General features: G+C 53.5%; 1 protein-coding gene across 1 annotated transcript in view; it reads right to left on the bottom strand.

Moving 5' to 3' along the window:
• TLN1 (talin 1) overlaps nt 1–12,281 on the bottom strand; it is a 30,193-nt gene extending 17,912 nt beyond the window's left edge. Inside the window, exons 1-20 of the mRNA XM_054178985.1 lie at nt 12,121–12,281; nt 9,798–9,895; nt 9,465–9,594; nt 9,097–9,249; nt 8,695–8,837; nt 8,230–8,357; nt 7,675–7,735; nt 7,291–7,395; nt 6,846–7,001; nt 6,507–6,608; nt 6,206–6,282; nt 5,843–6,023; nt 5,053–5,166; nt 4,628–4,736; nt 3,932–4,140; nt 3,716–3,814; nt 1,453–1,620; nt 875–1,169; nt 606–772; nt 131–259 (exon numbers count right to left, since the gene is read on the bottom strand). Of these exons, the coding sequence (XP_054034960.1) occupies nt 131–259; nt 606–772; nt 875–1,169; nt 1,453–1,620; nt 3,716–3,814; nt 3,932–4,140; nt 4,628–4,736; nt 5,053–5,166; nt 5,843–6,023; nt 6,206–6,282; nt 6,507–6,608; nt 6,846–7,001; nt 7,291–7,395; nt 7,675–7,735; nt 8,230–8,357; nt 8,695–8,837; nt 9,097–9,249; nt 9,465–9,594; nt 9,798–9,895; nt 12,121–12,250 (2,754 nt within the window). The 5' untranslated portion in view covers nt 12,251–12,281. The remainder of the gene's footprint in view (nt 1–130; nt 260–605; nt 773–874; nt 1,170–1,452; nt 1,621–3,715; nt 3,815–3,931; nt 4,141–4,627; nt 4,737–5,052; nt 5,167–5,842; nt 6,024–6,205; nt 6,283–6,506; nt 6,609–6,845; nt 7,002–7,290; nt 7,396–7,674; nt 7,736–8,229; nt 8,358–8,694; nt 8,838–9,096; nt 9,250–9,464; nt 9,595–9,797; nt 9,896–12,120) is intronic.
• Nucleotides 12,282–13,051: the final 770 nt, after the last annotated feature.

Genomic DNA, 13,051 nt, shown 5'->3' with positions numbered 1-13,051 from the left:
ACCACCAACACTGTCCATGACAAGGACTTCAGCCCTCTGGAAAGCAGAGGGATATAGAAACTCCCATCCAGGTCTCATTCACACACAGTGTCTGCTTGTCCTCTGTGGCCCCTTTTGTGTGGCATCTCACCTCCAGTTTGTGCACTAGCTTCTTCTTGATGGCATTCTGCGCTGCAGCGTTGGTCGCCATGCGGAGCCCCTCTGCCGCCTCACGCAACCGCTGCTGCTGCTCCTCACTGTCTGGATGGGCTGCAGCTCCCTGGAGAAAGAGGAAACCCACCATACCTCACAAGAGCCACAAGGTCCCTTGTCTTTCTGAAGCAGCAGCTGTTATGTGGTCTGACACTGGGGCACATCTCCAGGCAGTCTGGTTGCCTGTGGTGCCAGAGATGTCCAAAGCCTCTCTGCAAAAACTCAGAAGAGCCAACAGCTCCTTGGCTACCACCCACAGCTACAGCAGGAGACCCACTCTGTGACACAGGTCCTCAGCTCATTGCAGGACTAATCCCCTACCCAAGGGCTAGGCCCCTCCACAGCACTGAGCTGACAGCGTAAGATGGGGCAGGGGATCAAAGCCAGCATTCTTCTTCCCCCACACTGCTGACCTTTGCAGCCTCCACCATCTTGGCAGTGGCATCAGCCAGGATCTTGGCTGCACTCAGCAGCTTGCGTGAGTTCTCCAGGTCTGTCTCTCCCTCTGCATCAGCTTTGATGGCATTGACAAGGTCGGAGGTGGCCTGGGCCAGAATACGAGCCTGACGTACCATTTCCCCTGGGGCAGAAAGGGAAAGTGGCCTGTTAGCAAGTCCCATGAGCTCCCCAGTACCTCTGAATTCATCACGCTGTATTCCAGGTGCCATTTAGCAGCTCTCACCAGCATCACCCATGGAGCTGAATATGTTCTCGGTGACGTTGAGGATGGTATCAGTGGCCTGGTCATAGCGCCCGATGGGCTGCCCGCCCAAAGCATGCTGTTTGATGTGCTGCAGCAGGTCATTTAGAGCCTGGGTGACGGCTGTGGCTGCCACCCCCACCTGCTTCAGGAGCTGGTCATCGTTGGTGGCTGCCTTGGAGGCCTCCACACAGCCCTCTGCTGACTTTGCCACCAACTTGCCTGCCTCGATGAGCTGCTCTTGGCAGACTGGGGAACTTATTGTGGGAGCCACCACCTGGAGGGAAGGAGAAAGACTGGGCAGTGAGCATGCTGGGCTCCTTGTAAGAGCTATTCAGGGACAGCTGTCCCCACCTTCTGCTCCTCCAAAGAGGACATTCAGTGCCTAGACACAGTGGCAGAGACCTCAGCCTGAGGCAGCCCATGCTTCTGCTGCCAGACCCTTCATGCCCCACCTGTGGATGTGCAGACCTGGCACATCTATACCTTCACCACGGAGCTGCCACGAGCCAGGTGATGCTCGCACCCATGTCAAGATAAGGGTTAACCCTGGTGCTTACCTTGGTGCAGGCCACCAGCTGGGAGGTGGAGAGGGCACACTGGGTGGCTGCAGCGATCACCTGTGTCTGCAGTGCTGAGTCCTCTGTTTTCTGAGCCACGTTCTTGGCTTTGAGTACCAGTGCAGCAGCAGCGCTGGCCACTGCCTTTGCCAACTGCATGAGCATGTCCTGGTGGGAATGGAGAGGGTCAGCAAAGAAGCCACAGCAGAGGGAGCACTGGCAGCTGCCCACAGGGCTCTTGTGCAATATTCACTGGGGAGAAACGTGAGTTTTTTGGGGACCTTTCATCCACCGTCCTAGAACCAGCAGCACGAACACCTGGAGTGGCTGGCACCACCTTGACCCCCTAATCTACTTTGTGCTACTGCCATCAATGAGGCTGCAGCGTGGCCCTTATCTACAGCCTGTACCATGGCACCACCATGAACCGCCCAGAGCAGCTTGGCTACTGCTCAGCATCACCCCAACATCCACAGTCACTGGCCATTCCCCAGAGAACAACCCATGCCAAGTTTGTAATGACTCCTCTTTCAATCTCACTTGATATTCTTCATCTCATATTCAGTATTCAGTATCACTAAGGTTGGAAGAGACCTCAAAGATCATCGAGTCCAACCTGTCACCACAGACCTCATGACTAGACTGTACCACAGCACCAATCTGCTGCAAGGCACTCCCATCACTGCTCAGCTTTGCATGGGGTGCAAAAATGGCAAAAAATAACAAAGCCCTCTGGCCAAAAGGCAGGTGCAAGCTGGTCATGGGACAGCCACACTAGGGACAGCTGTCTGCCTGCAGACTCACCCTACCAGCCAGAGGCAAGCAGGAGATGCTACCTACATTGGCCATTCACACTGCAGGCATACCAGCTATTTTCTAGCTTGTCTGTGACAGGCTAACCATCTGCTGTCATAGGAGAGTGAGAGCAAAGAAGAGTTAGGACATAGCAGGCAGCCTCTTCTCCCCAGAGGGGTGGTAGGGAAGGCATGGGGCTGGCTGGCTGGCACACAACAGGCAGAGACCAACACAGCAAATTGCTTTCCCACAGGACATCAGAACTGATGGCACACTGCAGCCTTCAGGATCAGCTCCTGTGGCATGCTGCCAGTGAAAGCTGGCAGCACCAGCACTAGACAGAAAAGGCCCTAGGGCAAAAACTTTGGTAGGCAGGGCAGTGCTCTGCCTGCCTGACCTGGAACTCTGCCAAGTATGTGCTCACAGCAAGCAGCCCCACACCTTGTGACAACTAAGCCTCCAGCCACCAAGCCAGCACTGTCACAGCATCCTCTCATCTCCTGCAAGACAAGACTACTCCCACTACAATCCGCCACCTCTCCAGGCAGGAGGAAAGACCAGAGAGTGCATGCACCCAGCTCCACAGTCTGCGGATTTCTGCATTCAAGCCCAAAAAAGGGAAGTAGATACACTCGGGTCTGGCAGCTGGGAGGCACAGCATTCTGCTTCATGTGTTCCAGACCTCTGGGGCTGCGCTGCCCTGACACAGCCACTTGGCCTGCTCTGGCGTTAGCTTTTCTGCTCCCCTTGGCTATCAGTCTGGGCTTTTCTGCTTAGGCTGTGTGGCCACCACAAACAGAAACTCCTTTAAGGAGTCTCTTTTGATCTACAGTACAGCTGGATCCTCCCCCAGTATAGTGTGCTACCTCCCTAATGCTGAGAGGAGCAGTTGTAGGAAAGCAAGTTCAAGGACGCCATTCCAGGCAAAACAAACTACCCCTCTCCAGCAACTCTGAGTCTTTGATGGGGGCAGGCAGGCAGCTCCTACAGGCAGGGAGTGACAAGCAGGAGCCAAGGTGGCTGCCAGGGAGGACTCCCAGGGCAGTGCTCACCGAAGCAGCAACCCGAGTGCATGGACTTTTGAGAGACCACCACCAAAAGAGCAGATTTTTGACAAAAGCCCTTCTCCAAAGAGTTCATCTGGTAGTCCCCAGAGGAGCACCCTTGACACTGGACAGAGCAAGGACCACCAAGCCATGCCTACAGTCCCCTTTTACCGTCTTTGGGTCAGAGGCTGGTAGGATCCAAGCACGCCGGCTTTCTGAGATCTACATGGGAATCCACAAGATAAGAAGCATTACATCACAGTGGCTCTAGGGACAGAGAATGGCTATGGCCTGTTTCCCCCCCAGAAAAGTCACTGCTGGGCACTGGCCAAGCTTTGACCCAGAGTCCTCTTGCCAGGTCCTGTGCAAAGGCTGATGGTTTTAGGGAGTGGGTGTCCCTGGTTGCCACCAGGTGCACCCACCTGGAACCGTGGATCGGTGTCACTCTCCCCGATCTGTTGCAGTAGCTCCCCACTGGTCTGGCCCACAAGTCCAGCAGCCTGCAGGAGATTCTGGCGAGGCTGCAGGGAACAAGGCAAAATCAACATCAGGCTTGCAAACAAGACCTAAAACCTCACCCAATGGTTCCCTTTGGCTTCCAGCCCTATTCTCAGCCACACAGCTCCTGCTGTTCCCACCTCAGCACTAGCAGGCTGTGCTGTTTTCAGCAGGTCTGAAACAGCGCTCGCCAGGTTCTTGGCTGCCTGCAGAAGCTGCTTCCCATTCCCTCCCTCGTCCTCCATCAGAGCAGCCAGCAGCTTCACGCCCTTGGACATCTCAGTCAGGTTGGAAGAGATGGTGGTGACTGCGCAGCCCACAGCAGTGTAGTCTGTGTCTGCTGGATCCCCTGAAAAAGGAGGAGACAAGTCAGGATGGGATGCACACACTTTAACCAATGCTTCAAGAGCCTCCTTGCATCTCTAACTGATGTGGTTCTCTTTCCTGGGACCAGGGGAAGAGGCCCTCTGACTCCTAAACCCTGTAAGGTTGACTTTGGGTAGGACAGCCTGCAGAAAGAGACCTCTTCTGTGCCATGACTGTGCCTGGAGCTATGGTAGGAACCAGATATGATTCTGGTTGGATGGCTGGTCAGCTGAAGATTAGGAGGACGGACTGAGCTGGTCACAGGCAGAGAGCTAAAAGGAAGGAAGGTCAGCTGCAGGGGCATGGCCAGTTCTCCAGAGACACTAGCAGCAGCTGAGGTTGATATAGCTCCAGCTAGGGCAGGCTGGCTCCTCCAGTCTCTGATGGAGGGCAGGAGCCACTACTTTCAGCCAGACAAGAGAGACCAAGCTTTCTTCAGTAACAGGTCTCTTCTCCAACCCTCCACATACCTGCAGTGAGGTTGACTACTGAGGCTGTGCCAGCAGTGATAGCATCCACTTGGGAGTGAATCTCATGCTTTGACTCATCCATCTTGTTTTTGCGCCAAGCTTTAGATGCCTGAAATGGAGAAAAGAGGGTCAGGAAAAGATGGTGGGAGGTGGTGGGTAACTGCATCCATGTTCACAGAGAGATGCAAGAAAGAGGAGACAAGAAAGAGGAAAGAGATGTGACCACACCAGCCCATCCTGACCAAGCAACATGACCAAAGTTTTCTTTCCCCCCCATTGTGGGATATAATTTTATCTCTTTGCAAGAAGCAGATCTTTCCAGGAGCTGCTGACACCTTTTCTGGGAATGTGGCCAGCCTCACCCAGCCCAGCCAACGACCTCCAACAAGGTCCCCCTCAACAGTCTGCTTCTACTCAGCACTCACAGCATCCTGCCCAAGGGGTGGCAAGGTCTCAAAGTCATCCAGTGTGGCCTGGGCTGCATGCACAGCCTGCATGCTGGAGTTGATGGTGCCAGTCAGGGCTTGCTGGGCTGAAGTCTGCAAGAGAGACAGATTGAGGTACATCAAAGGATCAGTATCTGGGTTTAAATATTTGGCTCGTGGTCCCCTGCAACAGTGTAATGTGCTGTTAATGACTGTGCTCTAGAGGTAGGCATTTCCACAGAGAAGGGTGCACCCAGCAAAAAGGGGATCTCTCTTCTGCACATACCCCTAGGAAATTCCCCACCCTACCACTGGCACAAGTGAGTCTCACAGTTAAGCAGCTCTTGAGAAGGAAGAAGCAGAGGCAGTGGGACCCCATATGGCTTTTATAGCAAAAGACACAGCAAGCTGAGTGGGACCAAGGAAAACAGCCTTTTCATGGCCTTTCTCAAGAGCTCCTTCAGCTGCAGAGAACGTAGGTGGCACCGAAGCCAGGCACAAGGCTCTGGGCAAACCACAGAACTGGTGGGGCTGGCCAGGCATGGCATCTTGGGGCAGCTTATCCAAAAGGAGAGGCTGCAGCTGTCAGAGGTACACACCAGGGTGAAGCTCAGATTTGCAGAGCAGGTGCAGGTGGACATCAGTTCAGCCAAGCCAGCGAGCTCAGGAGGCCAGTGGTACAGAACCCCTGCTCTTCATGGTGGCCATGGACCCATATGGACAGGTCTGCACAAACCCAGTGGGAACTTTACAGAATATGTGCCTTATGGAAGGCAAAGAGAGTGCTTACCAGGGGAGGCATGTGCCCTCGGTGCATCTGGCCACTGGTGATCTGCAGTTGAGGCTGTGGCATTGTGCCCACCTGGAAGTTTTCTGGTCCCCCAGCCCCTGTCCGCATGATGGCTGGCAGGGCCACTGAGCCCAACTCTGCCTTGCCTACACGGTTGAACTGCTGCTGCAAGACAGTTGACCTGAAATGGGAATAAATGCCAGGTCAAGTGATGCCCACAGCGCCAGTACCAGGCTCTGTGGCAGTGCTGTCCCTGAAGGACTAGCAGCTCTTCCTCCAGACATGCTGTACTGCAAGCTTGGCTTGGAACGGGCTTTCCATCCAATTTCTGCTTGGCAGCTAACTTACTCTCAGAGGACTTACTTCTTTGGAGACACAGAGTCTTCCAGCATGGTGGACTCCTCATCCCCCTCCAATCCAAAGTGGTCTTTGCTCTTTTTCTGCACAAAGAAAGAGAAAATACGTCAGCCAGCATATACCTTGCAGTCTTACCCTCCTCCTGCAGCCCAGGCACTGTATCAGAACCACAAGGTTGCCTGCCCTATCTCCAGCCACCCCAGCAGCAATGTGTGCCAATGGCTGTCTCAAGGCAGCAAGAAAGGGCACTCTGCACCGCTCTCCAGAGAGGATTTGCTTATCAGAGCCTCTCTCAGCACAGCCTCACCTTTTTCAGGATAATATCGATGTAGCCAGCGATCAGCTGGGCAATCTGCTCCCCCTCTGTCGTCTGCACTGAGTAGTAACCATCCTGGTAATCTCCAAAATCCTGCAACAGCACGGCACAGGGTAGAACCGCAGCAGGGCACTGGCTGCCATCCTGAGCTCCTCTGGTATGCGCTAAGCACCCCAGCACTGGCCTCAGAAACAAAAGCCAGAAGAGGCACCAGAGGAGGGCCAGGCTGTCCCACCATAGTGCAGTATCCAAGAGAGGGATCACCATGAGACCAACCCTCCACCAGGGCATCACTGGGGAGTAGGGATGGAAGACCAGGCTGATCCTTACCAAGGTGAAGCTCTTGGGTGAGGCTGCCCAGCGCTTGATGTTGGTCAGGTTCCACTCCTGAATCACCTCCTTGGTCTTCTCATCCACGCGCATCACACACTCCTTGGTGATCCCCAGCAGCCGTGGCACCAGCTTATTCTTCCCCTTCATCTTCTCCTGTGGGCCACAACAGAAAGGTTGTGGGCCTACCCCAGGATGGATCCACTGAGGTAGCGATGTTTAAAGCCTCTCTTGGCTATCTGACACTTCCAACATCACACTTTCAGGTGGTGACAACCATGAGATGGGGCTTGAAAAGGGCAGGAAAAAAACAGGAAGCCAAGGACAGGAAAACAGTGGGGACACAGTGAAAACTGAAGCAATGTGGGTTGAGTGGGTAGCAGCATCTCACAACAGGTGAGATGCTGGAGAAGGGAAATTCTGGCCAGGGAAGATGCTGCTTTACCTTGACCAGGAAGAAAGAGACCCCGTAGGTCTTGAGGGAACGGGCAAGTTTCACATAGCGAACTTTGGCCTCGATCTCACTCATGCTTCCGCAGTTCTTGTGGGCCTGCAACATCAAAGACAGAACACCACACTAGGTCCACAGCCACCTGGCTGTACCACCACTGCCCTGTCACAGGCTCTCCCCACCAGCATCCCTTGCCCTTGCTACAGCATCGCTCTGACCTGTGACCTCAGGAGCTGCCATGTCTGACCACTTACAGCTTCCTGTTCCTGTTTCTCACCCAGCAAGCTGCTATATGCTGCTTCCAGAGACAAGAGTAGACTCCACTTTTGTTGAGGGGGAACAAGAAGCCCAGGTCTCAACATCTCCCCCTGCACGTACCATGAAAATCTTGCGCTCCCCTTTCTGCTTGATGTACTCCTTGGGCAGGAAATCCTTGAGTCTGCCAAGAGACAGCCACACCAGCTGTTAGCAGCAGAGCCCAAACCCAGCATTTGTCTTCAACTACAAAGAGGCCCAACCCAGAGCCTTGGAGAAACCTCTGCCAGAGCACGGGCTGGGAGTTTTTAGGAGCAGGAAGGGTGTGAGACATGTGGCTGCAGTAATGTAAGCTGCCCCAGGATGTGCCCTGCTGAGTTGGGTTGAGGTGCACAGTATGCAGCCCCTCATGCAGCATAAGCAAAGGCCATATGGTGGGTTGGGGTGCCATGATCCCACTCCATGAGATTTGGTTACATGTCTCTGAGTGATACCAGAGAGAGCAGGATGCAGGGTTGGCACTCCTTGCAGCCATTGTGGACCTCCAAGCTTGGGCACCGTGCTGCAGTGAGGAAAGAGGTCACCCCAGAGACAACCATGTGCCCAAGCCCCATGTACCAGTGCAGTGCTCGGGCCTCCCAAGCTACTCAAGCCACCTGGGGCTCCCAGGACACTCACTCCAGAAAGCCTGGCTTGTGCTTCTGTTCATTGTGTGGCCCAAACTGGATCTGGCACTGGTAGCCAGCAAACTCGCAGGCTTTGTCAAAGGAGACAGGGTGGGAACCGTTCAGGATATCGTCACGAGCCTGGATGGGAAGAGAAGACATTGCCATGGTCTGGGCAGCCACACAGCACTGCCACCATTTCCCATTTTCCTGACTTTAGAAGAAATGGCCCTGAAAATGAGAGTGGTCCAGGGTCAGGCTGTCCCTGACAGGGACCACCACCAAGTCTGAGAGAGGAACAGCAGCAGGACTTCAGGATGACTGAGACAGGAAACATAGGATCCCCTGGAGAGCTTTAGAGTACACAGAGGGTAGGGCTGAGACTACCGGAGTGCTGTTACTCTGAAGATAACTGGGCATCCTGAAGTGGCAAGGGGCTGGTGTGGGGCAGCAGAGCCAGATGCTCCAGGGACTATACCTGCACATAGAGTAGGTTGAGCTGCACTGGATCCCGCGAGTCCACGTTCTGGTCGGAGTAGAAGAACTTGCGTCGCAGCAGCAGCGTTTCATTGTCATCGATGCCTTGCTCACGCAGGGTGCGGCCATGGTCCAACCAGTTCACTGCAAGCATCACCAGGGCATGAGAAGGGATGGGCACCAAAGCAGGACTATTTCAGTGCCATGCAGAGCACCCTCTAGTGCATCCCAGATTTCACCCATGGCACACTCTGGGCCTCCAGGGAGTGTGGGCATATGTTCTCTCATTCCAGTCCTCTCCACTTTCCTGTATTGGCTTTTCTTCCCTTGCAGCAGTCCCTACTTCCCTCCCTGCTGCCCTTGGTACGGGCTAACCTGAACCTCAGCACATGTGGGTACCTACACTCATCATCTGTGTGCAACTTCTGTTTGAGCTTCTCCATCTTCTTCTCATCTCGCAGCAGGGTCTTGTCCTTCTTGAGGGTGCCAGTAACCTCCTCCTTTTTCTCTTCCATGATCTCCCGAACAAGAGAATACTCATCATAGTTTGTGATGCCTGCAGGAATAGAGGACCAAGTTTACCACAACTCTGCTGCCAAATATGGAGCAATGCAAGGGTGCAGTAAGAGTCCCTTTGCCAGCATAACGGACCCCTTAGACACACCTGCTGCCAGGCCATCTGCTGCAGAGCTCCTGCTGCTGCCTTAGTAGCCCCTGTCAGAATCTGCCATCTCTCCCCACCTCCCTCTTGTTGCCATCCCCTTTTCTCACCTATCCGGGCACAGATTGTCATGAGCATGTCTGTGACAGTTTTGGAATCATCCACCATCACTGTTTTCACCGTCCCATCCAGCATGCGGATCTTCAGGGGCCGCTGCTTTTTCTTGTACTCCATGGTGTCCTGTGGGCATAGCAGAGCACAGCTCCCAGCAGTGGCACCAGCACAGTGTGCTCACACCCCACCAGTTCCTGTCTTCCCAGTGTAATTGTTCAGGGCACAATGCGAGGCCACAAGCTAAGGCACCCACACCACCTCCACACTGTGGGCATGTCCAACTGCAGAGCCAAGACAGGTACCAGCTAGGAGAGGGGACAGGTGCTTACCCCATTGCGAAGCATGTAGTAGTCCAGAGCCTTCCCGGCCTCCAACCAGATCCCTTTTTTTGGGTCTTCATCCGAGAGGAACAGCCCAAAATCATTGGCTGCAAAACAGGTAAAGTCTCTGCCAGGGTAATCCTGAGCAGGGTAAGGCCACTAAAATGCTAGCCTGTCCCCAGTGGTGTGCATTGGTGAACCCAGCACACAAAGCACAGCAGTACCATAAACTGGCTGGAGCCTGAACCTAAGGATTGGGCACAAAGCTGGCAAGCAAGCTTTCAGGTACATGATTTACTGTAGTTATCGACACAAAAAATACTCTGAAGCATGCTTGTGCAATGCTGAACTTGGAACTAATAGTCACAACAGAAGGAAGAGCGTGGAGTTGCAATTGACAGCTCACTGAAATTCTCAGTGTAATGTGTAGCATTGGTGAAATCAAAGTAGTAAAATGCTGGGGATCATCAGGAAGGGTGGTGAGAACTGGTTTGTAAAACCTAGGCACATCCATACTGAGTACTCTGTGGTGGTGTGGTCTGTACCTCTCCAGGCCACAGCAAAGTCTGAAAAGATACAGAGAGGGGCAACTCACATGATTGTGTAACGGAGTGAAGGAGCTGGGATTCCTCCATTTGAGGAGGAGAACACTGAAGAAGAATGGGATCAAGGCTTACAAGGTCTTAAGAGATGGTAAATAGGTGCTCACTCACAGCTGGGGTACCCAGTGAAAGTGCTGCAGCTGGAGCCAGGGCAGTGCACCCCAGCTTGGGCCCACAGGGATAGCCCTACTCTCCTGCTACAAGAAGCCTGGGCCACGCCTGACTTTGCCCCAGGAAAGGTTCTTCTCCACCTCTGCAACAACCCTGCACTGCAGGCTGTGTTGGCTAGCTGTGTTTATAATGCGTCATCTCGTTGGCAGCTCTCTGTGGGGAGGGACAAATTCCTGAGCCGCCCCACTCCTGCCTGGTTAACATTGCCAACGGGATCCTACTAAACAGGGAGCAGAAAAACCATGAAGGCTTGCCATTTTATTTTTAAATTGAGAAAAACAAACAAGCAAACACTTCTTTTCACAGCAAATTCCAGAAGGATAACTCTAAACCGCTGAAAATTGAGCAGCTTGCCCCAGATACATAGCTTGGGCGGGGAGAGGCATTTCCTGAGACAGAGCAAGAGCAGAACTGGAAACCTACACTGAAGATCACCCAGTTCAAATGCCACAAAAAACCCCAGCAGCTCAAAAAGGGACCCACAAGTGCCACTGGGCAAGGAGAGCAAAGAGAAACAAAAGCTGCAAGGAACTGATAGGAAAAGAAAAGCTGTGAGCAACTGAAAAGGAACTCAGGAGTAAGCAGTTCCCTTTAAGGCTTTCTCCTTGCCTTTTTTTTTTTTTTAAAGCAGGCTGACTCACACCCATGAGCAGGAAATGCAGTGCTCCTTCCAACACTGCTATGGCCTCCCGTCCACACAAACATCCAGTCCCTCTCCGAAACCGAAAGCCGTGGTCTGCTGGCCAGCTGGCCAGCTGGGCACAGTGAGAGAAGGCATTTCCTTTCATCCTTCAGGAATTTGCTGCTCCCAGATGTTGCAGCACTTCCCCTCTTCTTCCCACGACTCCTGACCTCCTGTTTGCTGCCTCTCCCCTGTGGCACAAGCATTTTCAGGGGCAGCAGGGACCCAGGAGAACCCCTGCAATGATGTCCCAGAGCTCCTGTGCCCCCAGCCCCAGTGAGGACAGGCCACATCTGCATAGACATGAGTCACGTCACGAGCTCATGAGCTGTAAACTTAATTTTGAGACGGGTGGCAGCAGGAATATATCCAAGCTGACAAGGCTTAGTATGGCAATGGAGCACCAGCACAGGTCTGTCAGAGAGCTGACAGTAGAGAACAGATCCAATGGAGGATTACATATCACTCAAGAAAGGAAAAATTAACTTATATGGTTTATTAACGCTCACCATGACTCCTACAACTGTTTAAAGCCACGTGGTCCTGTCTAGTGGCGACGGATGCAAGTAGAATAGAGAAGTGGAAACAGAAAGGGCAGCAGGTTCAAATTGCTTGATGAGTATTTCACTTCCAAATGTAGTTTCCTACCTTCCAAACCCCCAGGTATTTTTCTGGGGTGTCAAGAAGGGAGCCTGAAGAGCTCAGTCCCCCACCTCACCTGGGCAGGAGGACTTGAATCTTGCTCCTCCCACCCTTTCACTGCTCTGGGATAGCCCAGACAGCCACAGAGACAGGAGAGAAAAAGAGAGAAAAGTGAAATGCCAGTAGCTAAGCTGGGGTGGCCCTGGCACAGCAGCCAGGCCCACCGTGGACTTACGCTGTCCCATCTGGGCCTCAGGCACCCGCTCCCGGATCATCCGGCAGGCATCGTACACCATGGTGGAGGGCTCGAACTGCATTGTCTTCACCACATTGCCAATGCTGATCTTCAGCGAGAGGGCAACCATGGCGGCGGCTGGGCTGTCCCCACTCTTCTGTCAACTGCCAGAGAAGACAGACAAGTTAGCTCTCACTTTGGCCCCTCTGGTGCACGGGGTCCTTCCTTCTCCTCCCTTCCAGCAGTGCTTCTGCTCCCTGAAAGCCAGAGCCCAGCTTCTAGTGATAAGCAAGGGCTGCACTCCACAGTGAGAAGCCCGTGAGGGAGTCTCACTTCCCAGTTTTGTGCTGACCCTGGGATCTCCAGCCAGTATTGAGGCCCTTGTCTTCTCATCCCTTGGTTCCAAAGCTGATTTTACTTGCCTGCAGGACAGCAGCTGGCATCCAGTGGAGATGCTGCCAGGGAGGAGGAAGTAAAGTGCAGGAGCACATGAGATAAGCTGGGAGAGCACGACAGAAGGGTTTATAATTAAACCTGCCATGACACAGAAGCCACAAGAGGAAAACCAAGCTTTGACCCAGAGCTGGCAGGGACATGCCCCAGCTATCAGGGCCCCCCATGTTGCCAGCAGACTGTATTGAGCTGGCAGCCTGAGCAGAGAGACCCAGGAGGACGGAAAAGCCTGGAGCTGCTTGGAGAGGTGAGATAAGGACACCAGACACCAAGCTCACTCATTAGAAGTAATTACCTGGAGAAAGCATCACTCACACCAAAGATCAGGGTCTGTGGCAGCAGCTACTGCACAAACCAAGGGGGACCAGTTGCTGCAGGTCTTACAGCAAGAGCACACAATTGCACCAGGTCACCTAAATCAGGCCCCAAGGTGGATCCAGTTTAAAGGATCAGCTTCAGAGCAAGGCCTCAAAAGGGC

Source organism: Dryobates pubescens, chromosome Z, assembly GCF_014839835.1.
Source record: "Dryobates pubescens isolate bDryPub1 chromosome Z, bDryPub1.pri, whole genome shotgun sequence".
NCBI classification, from domain to species: domain Eukaryota; kingdom Metazoa; phylum Chordata; class Aves; order Piciformes; family Picidae; genus Dryobates; species Dryobates pubescens.
Note: the sequence above shows the minus strand (reverse complement) of the source record. Positions and strands in the feature narration are given on the sequence as shown.